Source organism: Halichoerus grypus, chromosome 5, assembly GCF_964656455.1.
Source record: "Halichoerus grypus chromosome 5, mHalGry1.hap1.1, whole genome shotgun sequence".
Lineage (NCBI taxonomy): Eukaryota > Metazoa > Chordata > Mammalia > Carnivora > Phocidae > Halichoerus > Halichoerus grypus.
This window is the reverse complement of record NC_135716.1, coordinates 173,594,435-173,612,158: the sequence shown is the minus strand read 5'-3', so window position 1 is coordinate 173,612,158 and position 17,724 is coordinate 173,594,435. Positions and strand designations below refer to the sequence as shown.

At 56.6% G+C, this 17,724-nt stretch overlaps 1 protein-coding gene across 3 annotated transcripts in view; it reads right to left on the bottom strand.

Annotated features, from left to right (window-relative positions):
• Positions 1–17,724, bottom strand: part of CAPZB (capping actin protein of muscle Z-line subunit beta) — a 129,754-nt gene that overhangs the window by 4,741 nt on the left and 107,289 nt on the right. For all 3 annotated transcript variants that reach the window (XM_036115551.2, XM_036115549.2, XM_036115550.2), the window contains exons 5-8: positions 12,842–12,983; positions 12,441–12,557; positions 889–954; positions 150–226 (exon numbers count right to left, since the gene is read on the bottom strand). In XM_036115551.2, coding sequence (XP_035971444.1) covers positions 150–226; positions 889–954; positions 12,441–12,557; positions 12,842–12,983 — 402 coding nt within the window. The remainder of the gene's footprint in view (positions 1–149; positions 227–888; positions 955–12,440; positions 12,558–12,841; positions 12,984–17,724) is intronic.

The window sequence follows — 17,724 nt, the reverse complement described above, 5'->3', positions numbered from 1 at the left end:
CAGAATCTGCAGTAACGATCCCACCAGGTGGGTACTTTCGCCAGGGGCACCAATGAGGAACCTGAGGTGCCCTGTAACCATCAGGCCGCACACCTAGGATTCAAATCCGTATCTTCTGGTTCCGAAGCTCAGGCTTTGGGGTACATTACCTCAGCCCATTGACGATGTCCTTTGTTTTTCCAAAGTAGATCTCATTCAGCGTACTTCTGATTTTATTTTCCATGTCCTGGGAAGGGAGGTCAGTCAGACAGGATGACAAACAACAGGAGGCCTGAGGCCCACACCCTCCCCTGTCCCACCAGCCCACCCCTGCAGTCCCCGCCGCGACCACAGGGGGGAGGCGCAGGACCGCGCCAAAGCCCGGTGAGCCAGTCCCCACGGCTGACACCCCCCCTACAATTTGCATTCTGAGCGCTTCCCAGGCTTCAGGCACTGGGAAGCCAATACTCAGGGACTGGCGGCCAATGCTGACCGTGATGGGAGCCGGTCTAAACCACATCACCACCCCGCTGTCCCCCCACCAATTTCGGGCACAATCCTGTAAAGCCCGAGAGCGCAGCACCCCTTCTTCCAGAGAGCATGGCAAAGGGAAGGCAGAGGCAGCTGCAAACAGCCCATGGCCTTGTAGGGGTGCTTCCGTCCTGAGCTCAGGCCTCTGCTGGCACCCCGCGGGCTGGGGGAGCAGGCTTCCGGGAGCGCACACTGTGGGGGGCGGGAGAGGGGGCGGCCTGGGAGCTGAGCCCTGCTTGCATGCCCATCAGAAGGCTCAGAGCACGAGCCCGGGGCAACAGGGCAAAACCCAAGAAACACGACAGAGGCGATGCAGGACCGGCATGTGCTGCGGGAGCCGCCCCGAGCCCAGAGCCCCGAGCCCCGAGCCCCACTCACCTCTACCAGGCGCCCGATGTTGGCTATGTGCGGGGAGCAGTCACTCACGGTCTCATCCTTCTCCATCTGCCAAAGAGAAGAATGCTCCCCCACGTCAGAGGGCCGGGCGCCCAGCACGAACAGCAGCCCCTGCCCCCAGCTTGGTGCAGCCACCTGCAGGTGGTACAAGGCCGCCTGGCCAGCAGGGACCCCAGCCCGCAGGGACTGCAGCCGTAGGGCCCAAACCGCTCAGCCGGCAGAGGCCCAGAGGCCCCGCTCCCGGAGGAGGGTCTCCGGCTGCCCTGAGCGGAGCACGCCCCTGCCAGCCCCAAGGCCGCGGCGGGGAGGGCAAAGGGGCCCACCCTGGCCAGGCACTGGCTCGGGCTGTCCACCCCCCATACTGCAGGGGGGCACCCACTGTGCCCCAGCTGCCCTGCGATCCTGCCACAGGGCCTGAGGCTCAGACGGGAGGGGCCGCAGGCAGCGCGGGCAGAACCCGGAGCAGAGCCCTCTGACCGCGCAGCCTGCACGGCTGGTCGTGTGGCCAGGGGCGGTTTGAGCAAGAGAATCTGAACCCAGATCCCTAGACTGTGACCGAGGGGAACCCAGCAATCCGAGCCTCGGGCGGGGTCGTAACTGTTAAAGTTCTGGTCGAGTTTTACTGAAAGTATTAAAAGGAGGCGGCAGGCGGGGCGGGGTAGAGGGACAGAGGACTCCTGACCTGCGCCCTTATGCAGGAGGCGCGGACCCCCCGCCTCTCCCTCTGCATCAGGCTCGTTTCCCTCACGAGACAGTCGATCCCTTAAGGAGAGGTTCCGCTGTCCACACCGGGCAGGGTGCCCAGGAGAGTGGTGAGCACACAAATACTCGCTGTTTCAGAATGCAACTGTGGTTGAAATGAAACATGGACGCTGGAACAGGTCATCGTGAGACAGGATGAAAAGCTAGGAACGCGGTATCCGGACAGCCAGAGCTCAGGACTTGAGACACGTAGAGAAAGCACGGGTGAGGCAGGGAGGTGAATGGGCTTCAGAGGCTGGAGACCTGGGCGGCTGCTCGGGGAGCGCGGCAGTGGCTCAGAGGTCAAAGGCTTTGCTGCCGCTTCTCCATCAGGGAGAACGACTGTCAGGCCACAAACGGTAGAAAAGACCCAGTTAAGAGTGAGATGAGGCCCCAAATGGGCGAGCAGATGGTAGGAGAGACCCAAGTCACTTTCACAAGTGACTGCTCCGATTCCGTGGAGCAGTCAGCCATCCCTAAAAAGTGACCGCGTGCTCAGGAGGAGCCCGAACGCCTGAGGAGGGCGGAGGCTGACCCCACTTTCACGAAACAAGGAAGATGAGAGTTGGAAATTAAACATGGATCTGACAGCGAGCCACAGAAGTTTTGATGGGACTATTTAAAACTCATCTGTTGGCACATCTAAAATCAGCTATCGGGCGCCTGGGTGGCTCAGTTGGTTAAGCGACTGCCTTCGGCTCAGGTCATGATCCTGGAGTCCCGGGATCGAGTCCCGCATCGGGCTCCCTGCTTGGCAGGGAGTCTGCTTCTCCCTCTGACCCTCCCCCCTCTCATGCTCTCTGTCTCTCATTCTCTCTCTCTCAAATAAATAAATAAAATCTTAAATAAATAAATAAATACATAAAATCAGCTATCTCTAATCTAGGAATCCACATGGGCTCATCGTGAACAAGTTCCACGAGAACCCCTAATTTCCTATTCTGATGGGGATGCTGGGAGCAGAGAACTCCTCTAGGGGTTCTCCACACACCACTGGCAGGTTCCCATCGAATCCCCTGTGGCCATGACCGGGGTGCCGGGTTCCCGGGGCGGCCTCTTTGGCGTCCTGCAGGCTTCCTGCCCGGCCCCGAGCCAGCCTGTGTGGGACTTAAGAGAAGGCACAGCCGTGAGCCTTCTCAGCCTTCTCAGCATCCTGGTGACAGCAGCGAGGGTCCAGACGATCAGAGCCCAGGAACGTGGGCTGCTGAGGAGCACACGGCCAAGTGCACAGTCGCCTGTTCTACTCAGCCTCTAGAAGAACTCTGTTTTCAACCCAAGGACATGGAGGCTCAAAGATGTCCTCTGCCCAGACCACGGCACATTTGCTCTTCCTGCCTCAGGTGGCTGGGGCGAGTGCGAATCACACTCTGGGGCTCAAACACGAAGCTCACCGAGGGCGCCTGGGTGGCTCAGTTGGTTAAGCAACTGCCTTTGGCTCAGGTCATGATCCTGGAGTCCCGGGATCGAGTCCCGCATCGGGCTCCCTGCTCGGCAGGGAGTCTGCTTCTCCCTCTGACCCTCCTCCCTCTCATGCTCTCTGTCTCTCATTCTCTCTCTCTCAAATAAATAAATAAAATCTTAAAAAAAAAAAAAAAAAAAACACGAAGCTCACCGAGTACAAAACAGGAACCAAGTCCTGTGAAGACACGCGTGGTTCTGAAGAGAATGTGACGTGCAGCCCCAACAGCTTTCACACAACTTCAGGGACAGGACCGGTTACCGGTGCCCAGCAGGGGGCAGCGTTCCCACCCGGTCCCACCAGTGGCACGGCTCAGGAAGGTGCCGGCCCCTCTGCTCCGCCCGGCCCAGCCACATCTGCAGGGCTGGATTCACTTTAGGTGCTGAGTTTGAAGAGGCCCATGACCCCAAGACATGGGCAAGAACAGGGTATGTGCCCTGCTCCCGGCACCCTTGGGCCAACGTTCCCGGGAAGTCTCGATCCTCAGGGACTACCCGGGTCCCTACAAAACAGCAGTGAGAATGCTCCTGAACTTAGAAGGGATAGCTACTCCCCATCACTTCAGGTTTCCTAAATACCCCACCCTGGGCCATCCCACAGTATTTGTTGGAACATCTGCCCTTAGCCAACCCCTGCTGCCAAGACGACCGGAGTGTGTGCATGCTGGAGAGAAGCTGGGAGCACACTTAGGAGGAAGGATGGTGTGCCATCTACCCATTTTTTTTTTTTTTTTTTAAGATTTTATTTATTTGAGAGCGAGACAGAGATAGCGAGTGAGAACACTGAGCGGGGAGGAGAGGGAGAAGCAGGCTCCCCGCTGAGCAGGGAGCCCGATGGAGGGCTCGATCCCAGGACCCTGGGATCATGACCTGAGCTGAAGGCAGCCGCTTAACCGACTGAGCCACCCAGGCGCCCCCGCCATCTACCCATTTTTAAAAGGGATTTTTGGACACCAATACACTCGGACTGTGTGCTCTTTCCCCCCACGTGGAAATGGTTCCTGTGCCCAGACGGAGGTCAGCTCAGAGAGCCGCTCTTCTGGGCAGGGAGAAGCCGGGGGGGGGGGGGGTGGTCTGACCCAGACGAATCCTGTCCTCCCACAACGAGCAGTCTCTCGTCTTCCCCAGCTCAGTGCAGGGGGCAGGCTCCTGGCAACCTCAGGGAAGCGACGAGGCTCTGAGCTCATGGAGGGCCCATTTTATTTTACTTTTCGTTTATTTTTTAAAGATTTATTTGAGAGAGAGCGAGAGCATACACACAGACGAGTGGGAAGGGCAGAGGCAGAGGGAGACAGAATCCCAAGCAGACTCTGTGCTGAGCGCAGAGCCCGCCATGGGGCTTGATCCCACGACCCTGAGATCACCACATGAACCAAAACCAAGAGTCGGACGCTTAACTGACTAGGCCAACCAGGCGCCCCACCGAGGGCCCCATTTTAAATGAGTACTCAACAGCCCAAAGTGAGGCCCAGGCTGCTGGCAAAGGGGTCTGGGCCATCAGGGTAAGTAAAGTCACATCAGCAATCCAATCTCATGGAAATCATCTTTGTGCTCCAGAATCAACCTTCCAATGAATCGAAGTGGTGAAACCACCGAAGAGGTCTGGGGTGGGTGCGGGGGCAGGTAGGGGGGGAAAGTGAGGAGGCCTGGTCTCCTCTAGAAGACGGACTCCCCGGGAGGGCAGCAGGGGTCCCTAAGCTCATGGTAGAGAATCTGAACCCAAGGGAAAGCCTGGCAGGGACCGGGGAAGGGAAGGAAGACATGGGCAGGGGTGCGGGCCAAGGCCTTGGCACACACCGACGTTTCCACGGCCCCCTTGCCCACACCCCTGCTGGCTCCCTCCACACCTGGTCAGGGTCAGCTTGCTGGAAATGCTGACCCACCAAAAATAGGCCTATTTTTGTAATGCATATATTATTACATCCTTATAAAAGTGGCTGCCAGACGAAAACATTTTTAGGGCTGTGGCCACACAGATGTTCCACAAGGTGGTTCCAACCAAGTCTGAAGTCAGAGCCCAGCCCGCCCAGCCCCACCAAGCACCTCCTCCTCTCTGTGGCCTGGAGATGGAAGGACACGGCAAGTGTTTGGAAAGCAGGCCGTCCTCCTCAGAAGCGGGGTATAGTCTCCCCGGCTGCTCTGCGGCATCTTCCGATAGGCACGGCCCCGGGGGGCGGGGGGCGCTGGGGGAAGCCAGCCCTTACTCCATGGCTCCTGCTCTGGATGGAGCCCAAGGCCTGAGGGCCTCGGCCTTCTGCTGCATGAGCTACCACTCGCATGATGCCCAGGACGGGACCTGGCAGAATGGCAGCTTCATCCCTGGGGCTCCTCCAGTCCTGTCCTCCCGGTTACTGACCTGTGCTCTGGGGAAGAGCTGGGCTGGAGGCCAGGACTTAACTTGCTGTCAAGTCAGAAGACAGTGGTCAGAGAGCCTCTCAAGGAAGGTTCGGTTTGCCCAGATGAGGAAAATTTTAATTGAGCCTAAAACTACATATATTCTAGAAGACGAAAAAGTCTCTTCTTGCAAGGTATGTGGTAGCAGCAGAAACAGCTATTACTTATTGAGCACAGACCATGAGTCCAAGTGGTTTTTTATTTCTACTCTACAAGAGCATCTCCGAACAGGCACTATTAGCTTGACGGTGAAAATGCTGAGTTTCGGAGAAGGGAAGTGAACTGTCTGGGAAGGGAGTAGGCTAGGACTGAGCCAGGTCTGGATAACTCTGAAACTTGTGTTCAGATCTCTGTTTGCTCACATTCATGCACATTCTTTACCAGAAAAATCAAAGACAAACCACAATCCAGGGCTCGGAAATTCCGAGCAGTATCCATCCCCGCCTCAGCCCCCTCCCTTCCCCTCAGAGGCCCCCTCAGATGTCCAGTCCCTTCCCCTCAGACAGTGGCCTGACTGTCCCTAGAAGCCCCAATGCTGAAGCCCCTCCACCTTCATCCCTAGTCCAGGCTACCTCCCGAAACACCAGGAGCCGGCTGCAGCTGGGCCTCCCCCAGCGAGAAAGCATGCCCTGAGCCGTAGGCCCCGCTCCCCTACATCCGGCAGAGGGCCGCGGGCCTTCCCCCACCTTCTAGAATGCACCGCTTGGCCTGGCCTAAGCGCCAAGCTCGAGTCAAAGAGGATTTCCCTGACATGAGACACGGGCAGGTGTCTCTGTTGGAGTTTGACTGCGTGAAGATCTGTCACAAGGCGCCTACACTTGAGTGGGGAGAGAGCTCAGCTTGCAAAGGACCAGCCTAATCCCCCCAACTCGACAAAACATTCCACCTTCGTTTCTAAATATTTGGAATCTGAAAAAAATATCAAACGAACATCTGCAGGGCCCATCCCCGGATCGGAAACCTTGGATCTCCTTCCAGAGATTTACGGTCTTGCCTCTTTCTCGTGTCTTCAGCTGTCACACGGGAGAAGTGACCTCTCAATGCAACTTCCTTTTCAACATGTTGGTACTTGGCTTGCAACATTTGTTACTTGCTCCACAGCCCTCCCATTGGGGCCTGGTGGCGGTCCGCCAAAGGGCACCTTCCGCCCTCCTCCCCTGGAAGGCCTGTGAGGAGCTCCCACAAAGACCACTGTGCACCCTTCCTCCCCAGCAACCTCCCCCGCCGACGCCCAGCATGGATTTGCTAAAACACTTTAGCTACCTGCCTCGCCTTCCAGCCAACATCCCTAAGGAAGGCCTTGCTAGGTGGGAATGGAAGGAAGGAAGGGCCAGAGGGGGGGTGATGGGCGAGGGTGCCGAGGGAGCGCAGGCCGGTGTGCACCTGGTCTGAGCCCACGGGGGCGCCTCTGCAGCCTGGGTGTCACGACCAGAGGTGACATGTGGCTCAATTCCCGGGTCACTGTTAAATTTACCAACAATTTAAAGAAAGCTCTCCATGTCCTGCACTTACGCTCATAGCCACCTCAACAGAGAGGAGAGGGCCGGGGGCAAACTCCGAAGCTGGGGAGGGACCCCTGGGAGAGCCCTGGCCCTTCTCAAGATGGGGCATGGGGAACAGGAAAGTGGAGGGAGCGAGCCAGGTGGGCCTCCGCGGAGGAGTGCTCCCGATCGCTGGTCAGGCCAGCTGGCAGGGCCGGTGCCTGCGGACGTGGGGTCCCTCCTTCCAGACAGATGCCGCACGTGTGTGAGGCTGTGTGCTGAGGACTAGCTTCCAGAGCGAGAGCCTGGGCCTGGTCGCTGGGAGCACTGCTCGACGGAGGGAGCTCAAATGAGGAAGCCGCCTCTGATCCCAGGGCTCACGTGGCGGAGGGTCACCCGTGCCTTGCCCGCTCTACCCCGAAATGTCTCCCGCCCTGTCCCTCCTGCCTTACCCTTGTCCTCCTTGAGGCCGACACCAGCTCACTACTGACCTCCTGGCTGCAGGCTCGTCCCCTCCAGCCCTCCTGGGCTGCCTCCACGTGGCCCGAGTCCCCTCACTCCTGGAGGACTCTTAACAGCTCCCTCCCCCTGCCAGCTCATCCCCCACGCCAGCCCCCAGAGCCGTTTTCTGAAAACAGAAATCTAATCAGATTTTTCAACTGACTAAACATCCTGGAAGCCTCACTACCTCCGGAGGTGAGCATGTCCCGTGTGGCCAACTGCTTCCTGCAGAAGAATCGATCTTCAGGCCAAATGAAGGAGGCACCCTGAGGCCGGGGTTGCTGCACTCCAGGGAGGCCTGTCCCCTCCTCGTGACTCCCCAGGGTGTCTGTTTCTGGGGCCTTGCGCCCACCGCAGCTGCCCACACCGGCTGAGGCGGAGGGGCGCCCACAGGGTGGGGTCCTAGCCACACTGCGCTCACTGCTCCGTGCAGTTCTGTGCAAACGTTTAGTTACCTACTGAAGGCCAGGCACACGGGCCGAAGAGCAAAACCTTTTCCTAGACAGACAAATCTGGGTTCAAAATCCTGGCTCTGCCTCCTACTAAATAAATCCTCGTGAGGAAATCACTTCAGGGCTCGAACGCTGGTCTCCTCACTACTACATGGGAAAGGTAATGCTACCTTGCTTACGTCTAAGCACGGAGACCCCCACCCCATGCACGTTCACCCTTTATCACGGGTTTGCTCAGCTTGCCTGGAACCCCTTCATCTCCCATCCGAGGCAACCAGACGTTTCCCCGAGGTTCATCTGGGACACACGGCTAAACCCGCAACCCGCACTTCCCGTTCGCTCCGAAGCCATGCACCATTGACTGAGCTTTGTCTCCCCTGCTGCCCTGCGCCCCCTCTCACAAGGGACTTACCTTGGAAACTGGCCCCAGCTTTTTACTGGACCTCAGATGAGTTATGCGACCAGCCGTGAGGATGATGACAAAAGCATGAATTTCCTCATCAAAGCCCGAGAACACCGGGCCGCCCGAACAGGCCCGCGGCGGCGCCCGGTGTGCGGAGGATGGCCCCCCATCAGGCCCATGCGGCGAGCCGGACCAGACCCTGGCCGTGGGCTGGCAGCTCTGACCGAAACTACCAGGAAGGCCGGGGATTAAATACTGGTCTGGGTCACCGTCAACCGGTGGAATTATAAACACCTGGGAGCAGTAAGTGGTGCAGGAAGCCGTCTCCGGATACAGATTCAGGATTTTCCACCAGGGCCCGGGGGACAGGGTGTGGGGGAGGCGGGCTGTGGCAGAGCTCGCTGCCCTCCCGGGCCAGTGGTTCCTGGAGGACAAGGGCCCGTGTCCAGGCAGAACAATGGGTTCTGCCCCAGTGAGGACCAGCCTTGGCTCCAAGAGGAGTGGGGATGGCCCCGCCTGGGGGGCCAGCGACGGGGACCCCCAAGATCCCTGGGGCATCCAGGCTGCTCTGACCCGGCAGAGGCTTTGCATGGAGCGTCTAAGGCTCCGATGTGTACCCAGGCATGCTGACGAAACACCTGCTCTGCACTTTTTCAAGTGCATGCCACGCTTTCGTGACTGGGCTACAGACCCACTTGAGTCACTAAATTCATCCTTTTCACCATCTATTCTTTCCATCAAATACAGGTATTAAAAGTATTCTGAGTTTTTATCTCATTTAAAAAGATACGGGTGGCTCAGTCGATTAAGCGCCTGCCTTCGGCTCAGGTCATGATCCCGGGGTCCTGGGATCTATCCCCCATCGGGCACCCTGCTCAGCAGGGAGCCTGCTTCTCCCTCTGCTCCTACCCCCGCTTGTCCGCTCTCTCTCTGACAAATAAATAAGATCTTAAAAATAAAAATAAAAACATATCTGCTACCAAAAGGAACCCCCGTGAAGTCCGGCACTGCTGGCCTGGGGAGGGCTCCCCCTAGAGGACGTTCTCCAGGATGCTGCTGTGCGGCCACGGCAGGCCTCAGGGACACCCTGGGCCTGTGCTTTCTCCTCCCTTCACAGACACCCCGATGCCCGGCACTGACCAGGCGAAGGCCGTCCCTTGGGATGGGGCTGTCGGGGGTCCTAGATGCAGATGCTTCAAGTGGCAGGTAAGACGAGTCTGCTCTGGGGGAAGCAGCTCCCAGCTCACCTGAGGGGACACCTTGGACACGCGCTACTAAGTACATGTAAGCAAAAGACCGGTGAGAGGCACGTGGGAGCGGGGACATCCTGACTTGCAAGAAATACACATTCGTTCAGATGACCAAAACACATTTGTCACATATACTGGTCTTGGTCCACGGTTCCCAGCTCATGGCTCCCCAAAGCCTTGGACTCTCCTGCGCTACAACAGGACCATCTTTTGTTGTAATGTTTGGCCTCCTGTCCTCAGTTCCTGAAGTCACTTCAGAGCCACCCAGGTGCCCTGGGGGTCTTGTTACTTATAACGAGCCCCTTCCCACAACAACTGGGCTCATGTTAATGGGGTGATTTTAGAAAGCACCTCAAAATGGGGGCTGGTGGTACAGGGAACTTTCAGTCCTCCCGATTTCCAGGCAGGGGAGAAGGGGGCTTCAAAGAATGCTTCCAAGTGCCACCACGCTGGGCCCCAAGCTCAACTCCGCGAGGACAGAAGCTCACATATCCCTTCATAGAGCTGTTGATCTGTATCCTTTGATATCTTCTGTCATACAGCAGCAATCTAATGAGTCCGTGGGTTTCCTGAGTTTCTGTGAGCCACTCCAGCAAAGTAATCGAACCCCAGGAGGATTCGCAGCTGGTCAGTGAGAAGCATAGGGGACACCCAGGACTTGCGACTGGTATCTGAAGAGGTCTGTGGGGGGAGGGTCGGGGAGCAGTCTTGTGGGACTGAGCCCTTCCCCTGTGGGATCTGATGCCATCTTCAGGTGGACAGTGTTGGAGGAATCTCAACTATAGGACAGCCCATTAGTGCCTGGAGGACTGCTGTGGGTGGTAGGAGGGGTGGAATGGTGTGCAGAACCAAGAGAGGAGCACCTGCCAATTGTCAATGTCCACAGAAATTACCTGGAAAATGTTGTTACATTTAGATCCCAATTTGGGGGGGGGGGGTCAGGGTAGGGCCAAAGATCTCTGCATGTCCAGCACTGGGCTGCAGGCGGGGCAAGGCAGATGCCCTTGGGCTGTCAAGGAAGAAGGCTGGCAGACGCGGCTTGCCTGAGGGGCGGTTTGTGGCCAGGTGTGGGAAATAGAGCACAGCCAGCCCCGCCCCCCGGCCGCAGCACAAGATGGGCCTGAGCTACGGCGATGGGGAGCACCCTGGTGAGGGTGAGGAGAAAGCAGCTGCGGCCACGCCTGCAGCCCCCTGATCCTACGGAGGCAGGGAGTCAGATGGAAGGGGCAGGCAGGTGTTCAAGCACAGACCACTCTAAGGGCATTTTTTTGAAAATGTGAAGCCCTACCCAGATGGTGGATTTACAGCTGGCTCAACAAGGTCCCCCTAAAAGAAAAAGTAGCCTAAGAAAGATGATTATCAGACTGATGCCTCCACCTGAGGAAGTCTCTGGTAGCCCTGCTGGAGGGCTCTGCATTTGGCCTTGAGCTAACATGAAGCCACAGAGTCATCTCAGTTAATGTGCAAGGAACCAAACCAACAGGAATGGCTAATACCTGGACAAATGAAACCAAGAGTCAACACAACCGTCAAGGGGAGAATGGATGAAAGTCAAACTGTGGGGACAAATGGAAAATCTCACCTTAGAGAAAACTGACCACATGAGAAATGAGAAATCCCTGGCCCCCCGGGGGCTCACGTGAAAGACAGGGGGTGGGGGTGCCCACCAAAGCAATCCTGGGCACGCTGGAGGAGAGCTCTTCCTCGGGACCGTTCATGGAGGCTGATGGAGAGGGAACGGGCGAGCCCCCTAGTTCTGCCCAAGTAGGGCGGCAGGGGTCCTGTCATGTTGGGAGGTGACCTCTCAACTCTCCCAGTGTCAAGATCCTGTGACTAAAGCAGCTTCTTCATGAGGGGACCGAGTGTGAGGAGTTTGAAAAGCGCCCTGCTCGAACCTACACGGAAGGATTCCGGTGAGCATCACTCAGCTCCGTCCGGGGAGCGCTGCTGTGTGGGGCCAGCACTCGGCCAGACGGCAGGCTGCACCCCATGCTCGCTGCTTACCAGTCGCCATGGGGCATGTGCACAGAAGGCCCGCAAACCCGCTTAGATGCTTAAGGTAGGCACATCCTCTTCTGGGTTCTCAGCTTTTATTTCAGCCTGGTCTCTCCTTTCTGGGGGCGCCGGCTCTTGTCCCGCAGCAGCCTGCTGCCCACCCTCTGGCTCTGCGTCACGCCACGTACTACCCGCCCCCACTTACAAGATAACGCCCGTCAGTTCTCTGCACAAAGCACCTCTCCACCGGCGCCCAGGGCCTGCTGCCTGCCCACAGCATCCCTCCCCCTCCTGTGAAAAGCAGCCAGATTTTACTACAGGGAACTGACCCCTTTTCCATCGATACCACCCCCGGCAGTCATACAACCCACACTCCGGCCAGACTGCTTCATGCCCCTCGGCCTCAGGAAGTGATTCTACAGTGGACACAAATAACCAAGGCCAGGGAGACATTTCTGGGGTTAGGGCAGACCAGAAGCCTAAGCCAGAGGCTGCCAGGAGCTCCGCTGTGGAGCTCCCCCAGTCCTGACGTCCCAGGCCCAGTCACACCACAGGAAGCCTGAACCGCTCAGTTACGTGAACTGCCTTTTCATTTTTGTTTAATGACAGGGTCTTACTTCTGTCACTTGCAACCAAGGGTCCTCATGGGGGATCTAAGTCACAACAGCGACATTCATTCATTCTGAATGTTATCAGGAGTATGTCCTAACCGTCCCAGGAGCGTTTTAAATGTAAATACCTTGACCCAAAGATAAAAGCTCTCAAGACCGAATCTCTGAATCTCTGGTGGGGAGATCCTGTCAGACACAGAGGCTGCCGCCCCAGGACCTCTCTCTGGGGTTGGCAAAGGTGACCCTACCTGTCTGGTCAGGCTGCCTCCGAGGTTCATGGTGCCAGAGCCAGATTTGTTGGTCTGCAGCCAGAGCATCACGGTGGAGGTCAGCTTGTAATGGGCGGTGCGACCACTGGATTTCTCCTGCGGGATGAGACAGAGGTCAGAACCCCAGGTGTGACCCTGAGCTGGGATCATTCTCACATGCCCCTTCCCTGGATGTGGGGCCACGGCAGGACCTTATAAAACCCCGGCTGGTCTCTAAAGGGACCGAATCTGCAATCACGGGATCTGTATCATCGTGACCACTGCAATCCTGACTTATCTTTATCTAACTGGCTCTGGAGCATTTTTAGGAGTGACGAGGGGTTTACATATCACAGCATTCCCCCGCCCCCCTTCAAGAAACATCTGCCAGGGAGGTGTACCTGCACTTCCACCACGTGGATGGAATCCCAGCAGCCCTTGATCTTCTTTGATCCATCTCCAGCCTTCTTTATGAGGATCACTCCAGCAAAGCCATGATCCAGATCCCAGAGGTAGACAGATGAGACGCCGCCTTCAAAATACCTGCCGGAAACAGGCCCACGTGCCCATGAGATGTTAAGCCGGTCAGATTACAGATCAACAGCCCAGGGGTTCATTCGGCAAAGCTCCATCTGAATGTCTGTCTGGAATGAAGGACCCTCCCTCCCTGTGATGGTTCTAGGGTTGACTCCTGCCCGTGTCCTGAGCACCTGCTGGTTGGGGGAGGGGTCCCAGAAAGATCACGGGCTCAGGAGTCCTAAAGATGCACTGGAGTTTGAGCTCTGCCACTGACTCTCGCCCTGTGGTCTTTGGCAAGCTTCCAGAGGAAGGACGCAGCAAAGTGTGTGACATGGAATGGATGCTCAATGGGGGTCATTACTACTGAGCAGTCGTCACTGTTCCACACACCTATCTTCCGGGATGGCTATTTCACAGGGGGGATAAAGGGAAAAAAACCAGAGTAGCACACTCCTCCCTGCCAAGAGCCCCCCGAGCCCAGGCCACCTGGGCTTCTGTTGGTCTTTTGGAGCAACTCTCTGCCACCCTCTAGCCGGAAACGAAGAGCTGAGCTTAGGGCAGAGCTCCCTACTCAGGTCTGAGTCGATATGGAAAAATTCCTAACTAGAAACAAATATAAGAAAAGGCCAGAGGAGAAAAGGAAATCAGGCCAGGGTCCCAAATCCAAGAGACCCAAGGCGACAGCGTGGCAGGGCCGGGCTGCCGGGGGCATAGGCGGGTCACCAGCTGCCGTGTGGGATCTCAAATTCTGCCGACGACCAACCAGAACGCTGGAAAACACGCGTCTCTGCGGCCTAGCACGTTCTTTACCAGCGCGCTGCTGAAGCGCATTCTTCACCAGCAAGTCTGTGGCCTCTCTGACCCCAATTAACCTCGGCATCCACGGTGTGGCAGGCACACTCTGGGCCCCGCCGGGAGGGCCGGTGTCGTGTGCGAGCACGGGCTCAGACGCAGAGGAGCCGGGCTGGCTGCACACGTGTGGTGGTGAGCATGGGCTCGGGGGGTGCACGGGCCCCAGCCCCCATCTCCAGCCGTGGCTGCACGTTCCCCACCCACCAACTCTTTACATAATAAAAATATACGTGGTTAACGCTAATATTTAGAGAATGTGGGTGAAGGGTACACAAGAATTCTTTGTACTTTTGGGGGCATCATTTTACCATAAGCCCAAACCATTTCAAACTAAAAAGTTTTGGTACAAAGGTCAGTGGGTGATACACACCGGAGCGTAACAATCTGAGCAAGAGGAAGCAGCCTTTCCTCATGAGAACGACAGCCTCCTGCCGTGGGGCTGCAGGGTGCCGTGGCGCTAACCCACCGCAGGCCCCCCGGGGGCCCAAAGGGTGCACACGAGGCCTGCTACCCTCCCCGCTCCCCGCTGGGATTCCAGCCTGCTGCGGCTACCACATCCTGTCCCTGCCTCTCCATCCCCGCAGGCTCCACGGTGATTAAGCTGTGCGATGTGATTCACACCACCGCACACCCTCACACCCCCGGTCACCCTGGGAGGCAGGGGAGGGCAGGCCTGGCAGGGCTGATGCAGCACATGCCTGGTGAGGGCCTGCTGGACAGACGCACCGAGGTGCCGGCCCCAGGAAAGCGCAACGCAGAGCACACCCACAACTGGCGGGGGACGGAACAGAACTCAGTGCTGTCCTAGGTGACCACCAAGAAATCTAAGTTCACCAGGAGTCACACCAGTACCACTGAGGGGAGAGCAGCCCAGCTAATCCCAGTCCTGCTGGGGACAGAGTGCTGGGTTCTAACACTCGGTTTCCCCTTCAGTCGGCTTGTAGGGAGAGCAGCCCCACATCCAAAGGGAACAAACAGCTCTAAAAACTGTGGCTTTTCTTGGGCTGGCATGAAGAAAGGGCCAATAATCTCTTCTTTCCGTTGGCCATCCAGGAGTGAAGTCTTGACGCCCAGCGGTCGTTCTCCCCCTTCCCCCCTACAGCGTGTGGCCCGATCCCCGTGACCAGAGCGCAGTGGTGGTCTCGTCCAAGGCCCTGCGCCCTGTGTGTGCTAGGATGCCAGGGGAAGTGGGCCAGGCTGCCCCAGAAGGGAACTGGGAGAGAGCCCGGGGGCCCGAGAGCCCTTGCCGATACTACCGGGAGACCAGCTCCAAAACGCCAGGCAGCCCACAGATGATTCCCTTGGTCCCATCCCTTCGATTTGTTTTCCTCCGGAAAGTGAAACAACCGCATTCATGTTTTATAAGGTGTAACTGGCCGTTTCCACTCCAATGCCCCAGCCGGTGGCCCGGCTCCCACTCCGGGCAGCTTCTCCCCAGGATCCTCAGCTTCCTTTGTGGGCCACGCTGACCGGGCCCAACGTTCCAAGACGTTGGAGACTGAGGAGGGCAAAATGCAAACTTAATTCTGACCTCTACGTGGGTTGCTCTTTCCTCCAAAATTAAGAAATTCATTGCAAGGACGTTATAAAACAGGGAAATTGAAAAATTAGCCCGCAATACCATATATCAACTTATCCCATAAATCTGATTTTTCCAAATCCCCTTCCAGTCTTTGTCCAGATGCATAACTTTTCTGTAAGGACCAGCACAGCCATGGTGCCGTGTTGAGTTCAGCCTCTGCGCTTGGCACAGAATCGTTAGCGCTTTTCCAGGGAGCCGCACAATCTCCGCAACTGTTTTTCATAGCTGGGGTAGGATTCCACTGGGCAGTATACTACTTTACAGTCGATCGGACTTGTAATAAAAGAATGGCAGCCGAGTTCCCTCTCCCGTCGTCGGGGTGTTCCTTGTAGGAGTGAGGAGGACGTGCTGAAACCTGGACTCTGCAGGCAGGGCCCCAACACCACAACAATTCAACAACGGACCTGCATTCCATTCACCAAAAGGCATCTCCAGGGACTGGGGTGGCAGCAAGTCTCAACCTGACGCTCTAAGACAAAGGGAGTAGAGGACTGCGCCATCAGAAAGGGCCGGTTCAGGATCTCCCAGAACACCAGCCTCTCTGACAAGTGCCGTCAGGACCGTGGTGAGCAGGCTGGTGGCGGGGTGACTGCACGGCATACAGAGAGCCCCCCCCCATTACATGGTTTATGGCTTTGCTCTGCGAGTGAAGCATTAATTAAAGAGGGACCTCAACAAGTTTTTGAAAATTTATTCTTACCTACTGTACTTTGATCATAATGACATGAAACAGGAAAAAAATAATTTTTATGTGGCTCACATTTATGAGTTTTTACATAAAGGCTTTTGTGGGTATTTTAAGAATGTGCTAAAATGTTGTCTGAAACCACATAAAGCCATCTGAGGAGTCGCCGGCCAGAACTAACAGCACACACATGGAAGCACTTTAACTGGCCTTTGTATATTTAATGAGTCAAATAGCATTAATATTGTTTAAATGCTAACATGCCATTTCAATAAGGCGGCTCTACCATCCCCAGCGCCCCGCTCTTGGGCCTTGCACGTCAATGTGAATGATCAAATGGGGCCCAGGACTGAGAGTGGGCTACGGGGGAAGCGACCGGCCCTACCCGGGGCTCTGCCAGCGCTTGATCATTTCAAAAGCCCCAGCCATCCAGGGAGGGAGGCAGGGAGGGAGGCAGGGAGGGAGGGAGGCAGGGAGGGAGGGAGGACAGGCCCGGCACCGACTGCCACAACACTGCTGTGTGAGGCAAGGCCCAGAGCTCCTGCAGTGAACTCTATGGTCAAGTGGGCAGCTCAGGGAACTTTAAAACACAGAGGCCCAAAGACAAGAGCACAGGCTTTTTTTAGGCCTGAAACCCAGCCAGTGAAGAGGGTGAATGATCTGTGAGCTGGACAACACAGGGACAGAATGCAGGGAGACTGGAGAAGCCCGCTGGAAAGTCTTGACCCATGAGGCAGTGGGGCCTCGGGAAGCTCCAGAACACCAGCAGGGGGAGAACGGCAGACCGGAGTCAGAGACTGTGCTGGTCTCACTGAAGAGCAAACGCCTTCAGCCACACACCACAGGGTTCCACACACAGTCTCGGGGGCTTCCAGGACTTTCCCAGTAAGGGTAAACATTTTCTTTCTTTCTGGGTTTTTTAATTTTAATTTATTTGTTTAAATATTTTTTAAAGTAAACTACTCCCAACGTGGGGCCCGAACTCACGACACTGAGATCAAGCACAGCGGGCTCCAATGACAGGAGTCAGCCAGGCACTGAGGGTGAACGTTTCCTACAGCAAATGGAATGGCTGAGAAGTCAGACAGCTAGCCCTAAGCAGGTGGGGCTGCTGTGCGTTGGCTCCCTAGGTCAGGCCGTCTGAAAACTAGTACTCGATTACAACAGGCGGACACGGGTCTCGTAAACTCCAGAAGGCCGGGGCCCCACAGGACACCTCTGTCCTGGATGAGCCAGGAGCACGCAGCACGACCGGCAGCTGGGCTACTCTGTACCAGCCAATTACAACGAAGCATCCGGTCAAGTTTACGCTCTATCACCCAATCCCTGAATGTGGACCAACTAAAAGGACAACGTGCCAGTTAGTTCTCCTGTCCTCAAGAGTTCAGCATCGCTTCTCCCGGAAAAGGACTCCTGCTCTTGAATCATGTCAAAGTCACAGATACGGATTCTGTGTCCGTTAACTCTTCAACCGCAGGACCTCTGAGGGCGGGGGTTGGGGGGGGTGGGCGGGGAGAGAGGAGAAGGAAAACATAACACTTCACACTCAAAATGATCTACTTCACCAAAGAAAAAAGGAAAGAAACTAACTCGGCTCCCGAAGCCTTATGGAGTGCTCGAAGCCAGGCTGTGCGTGGAGACCTAGC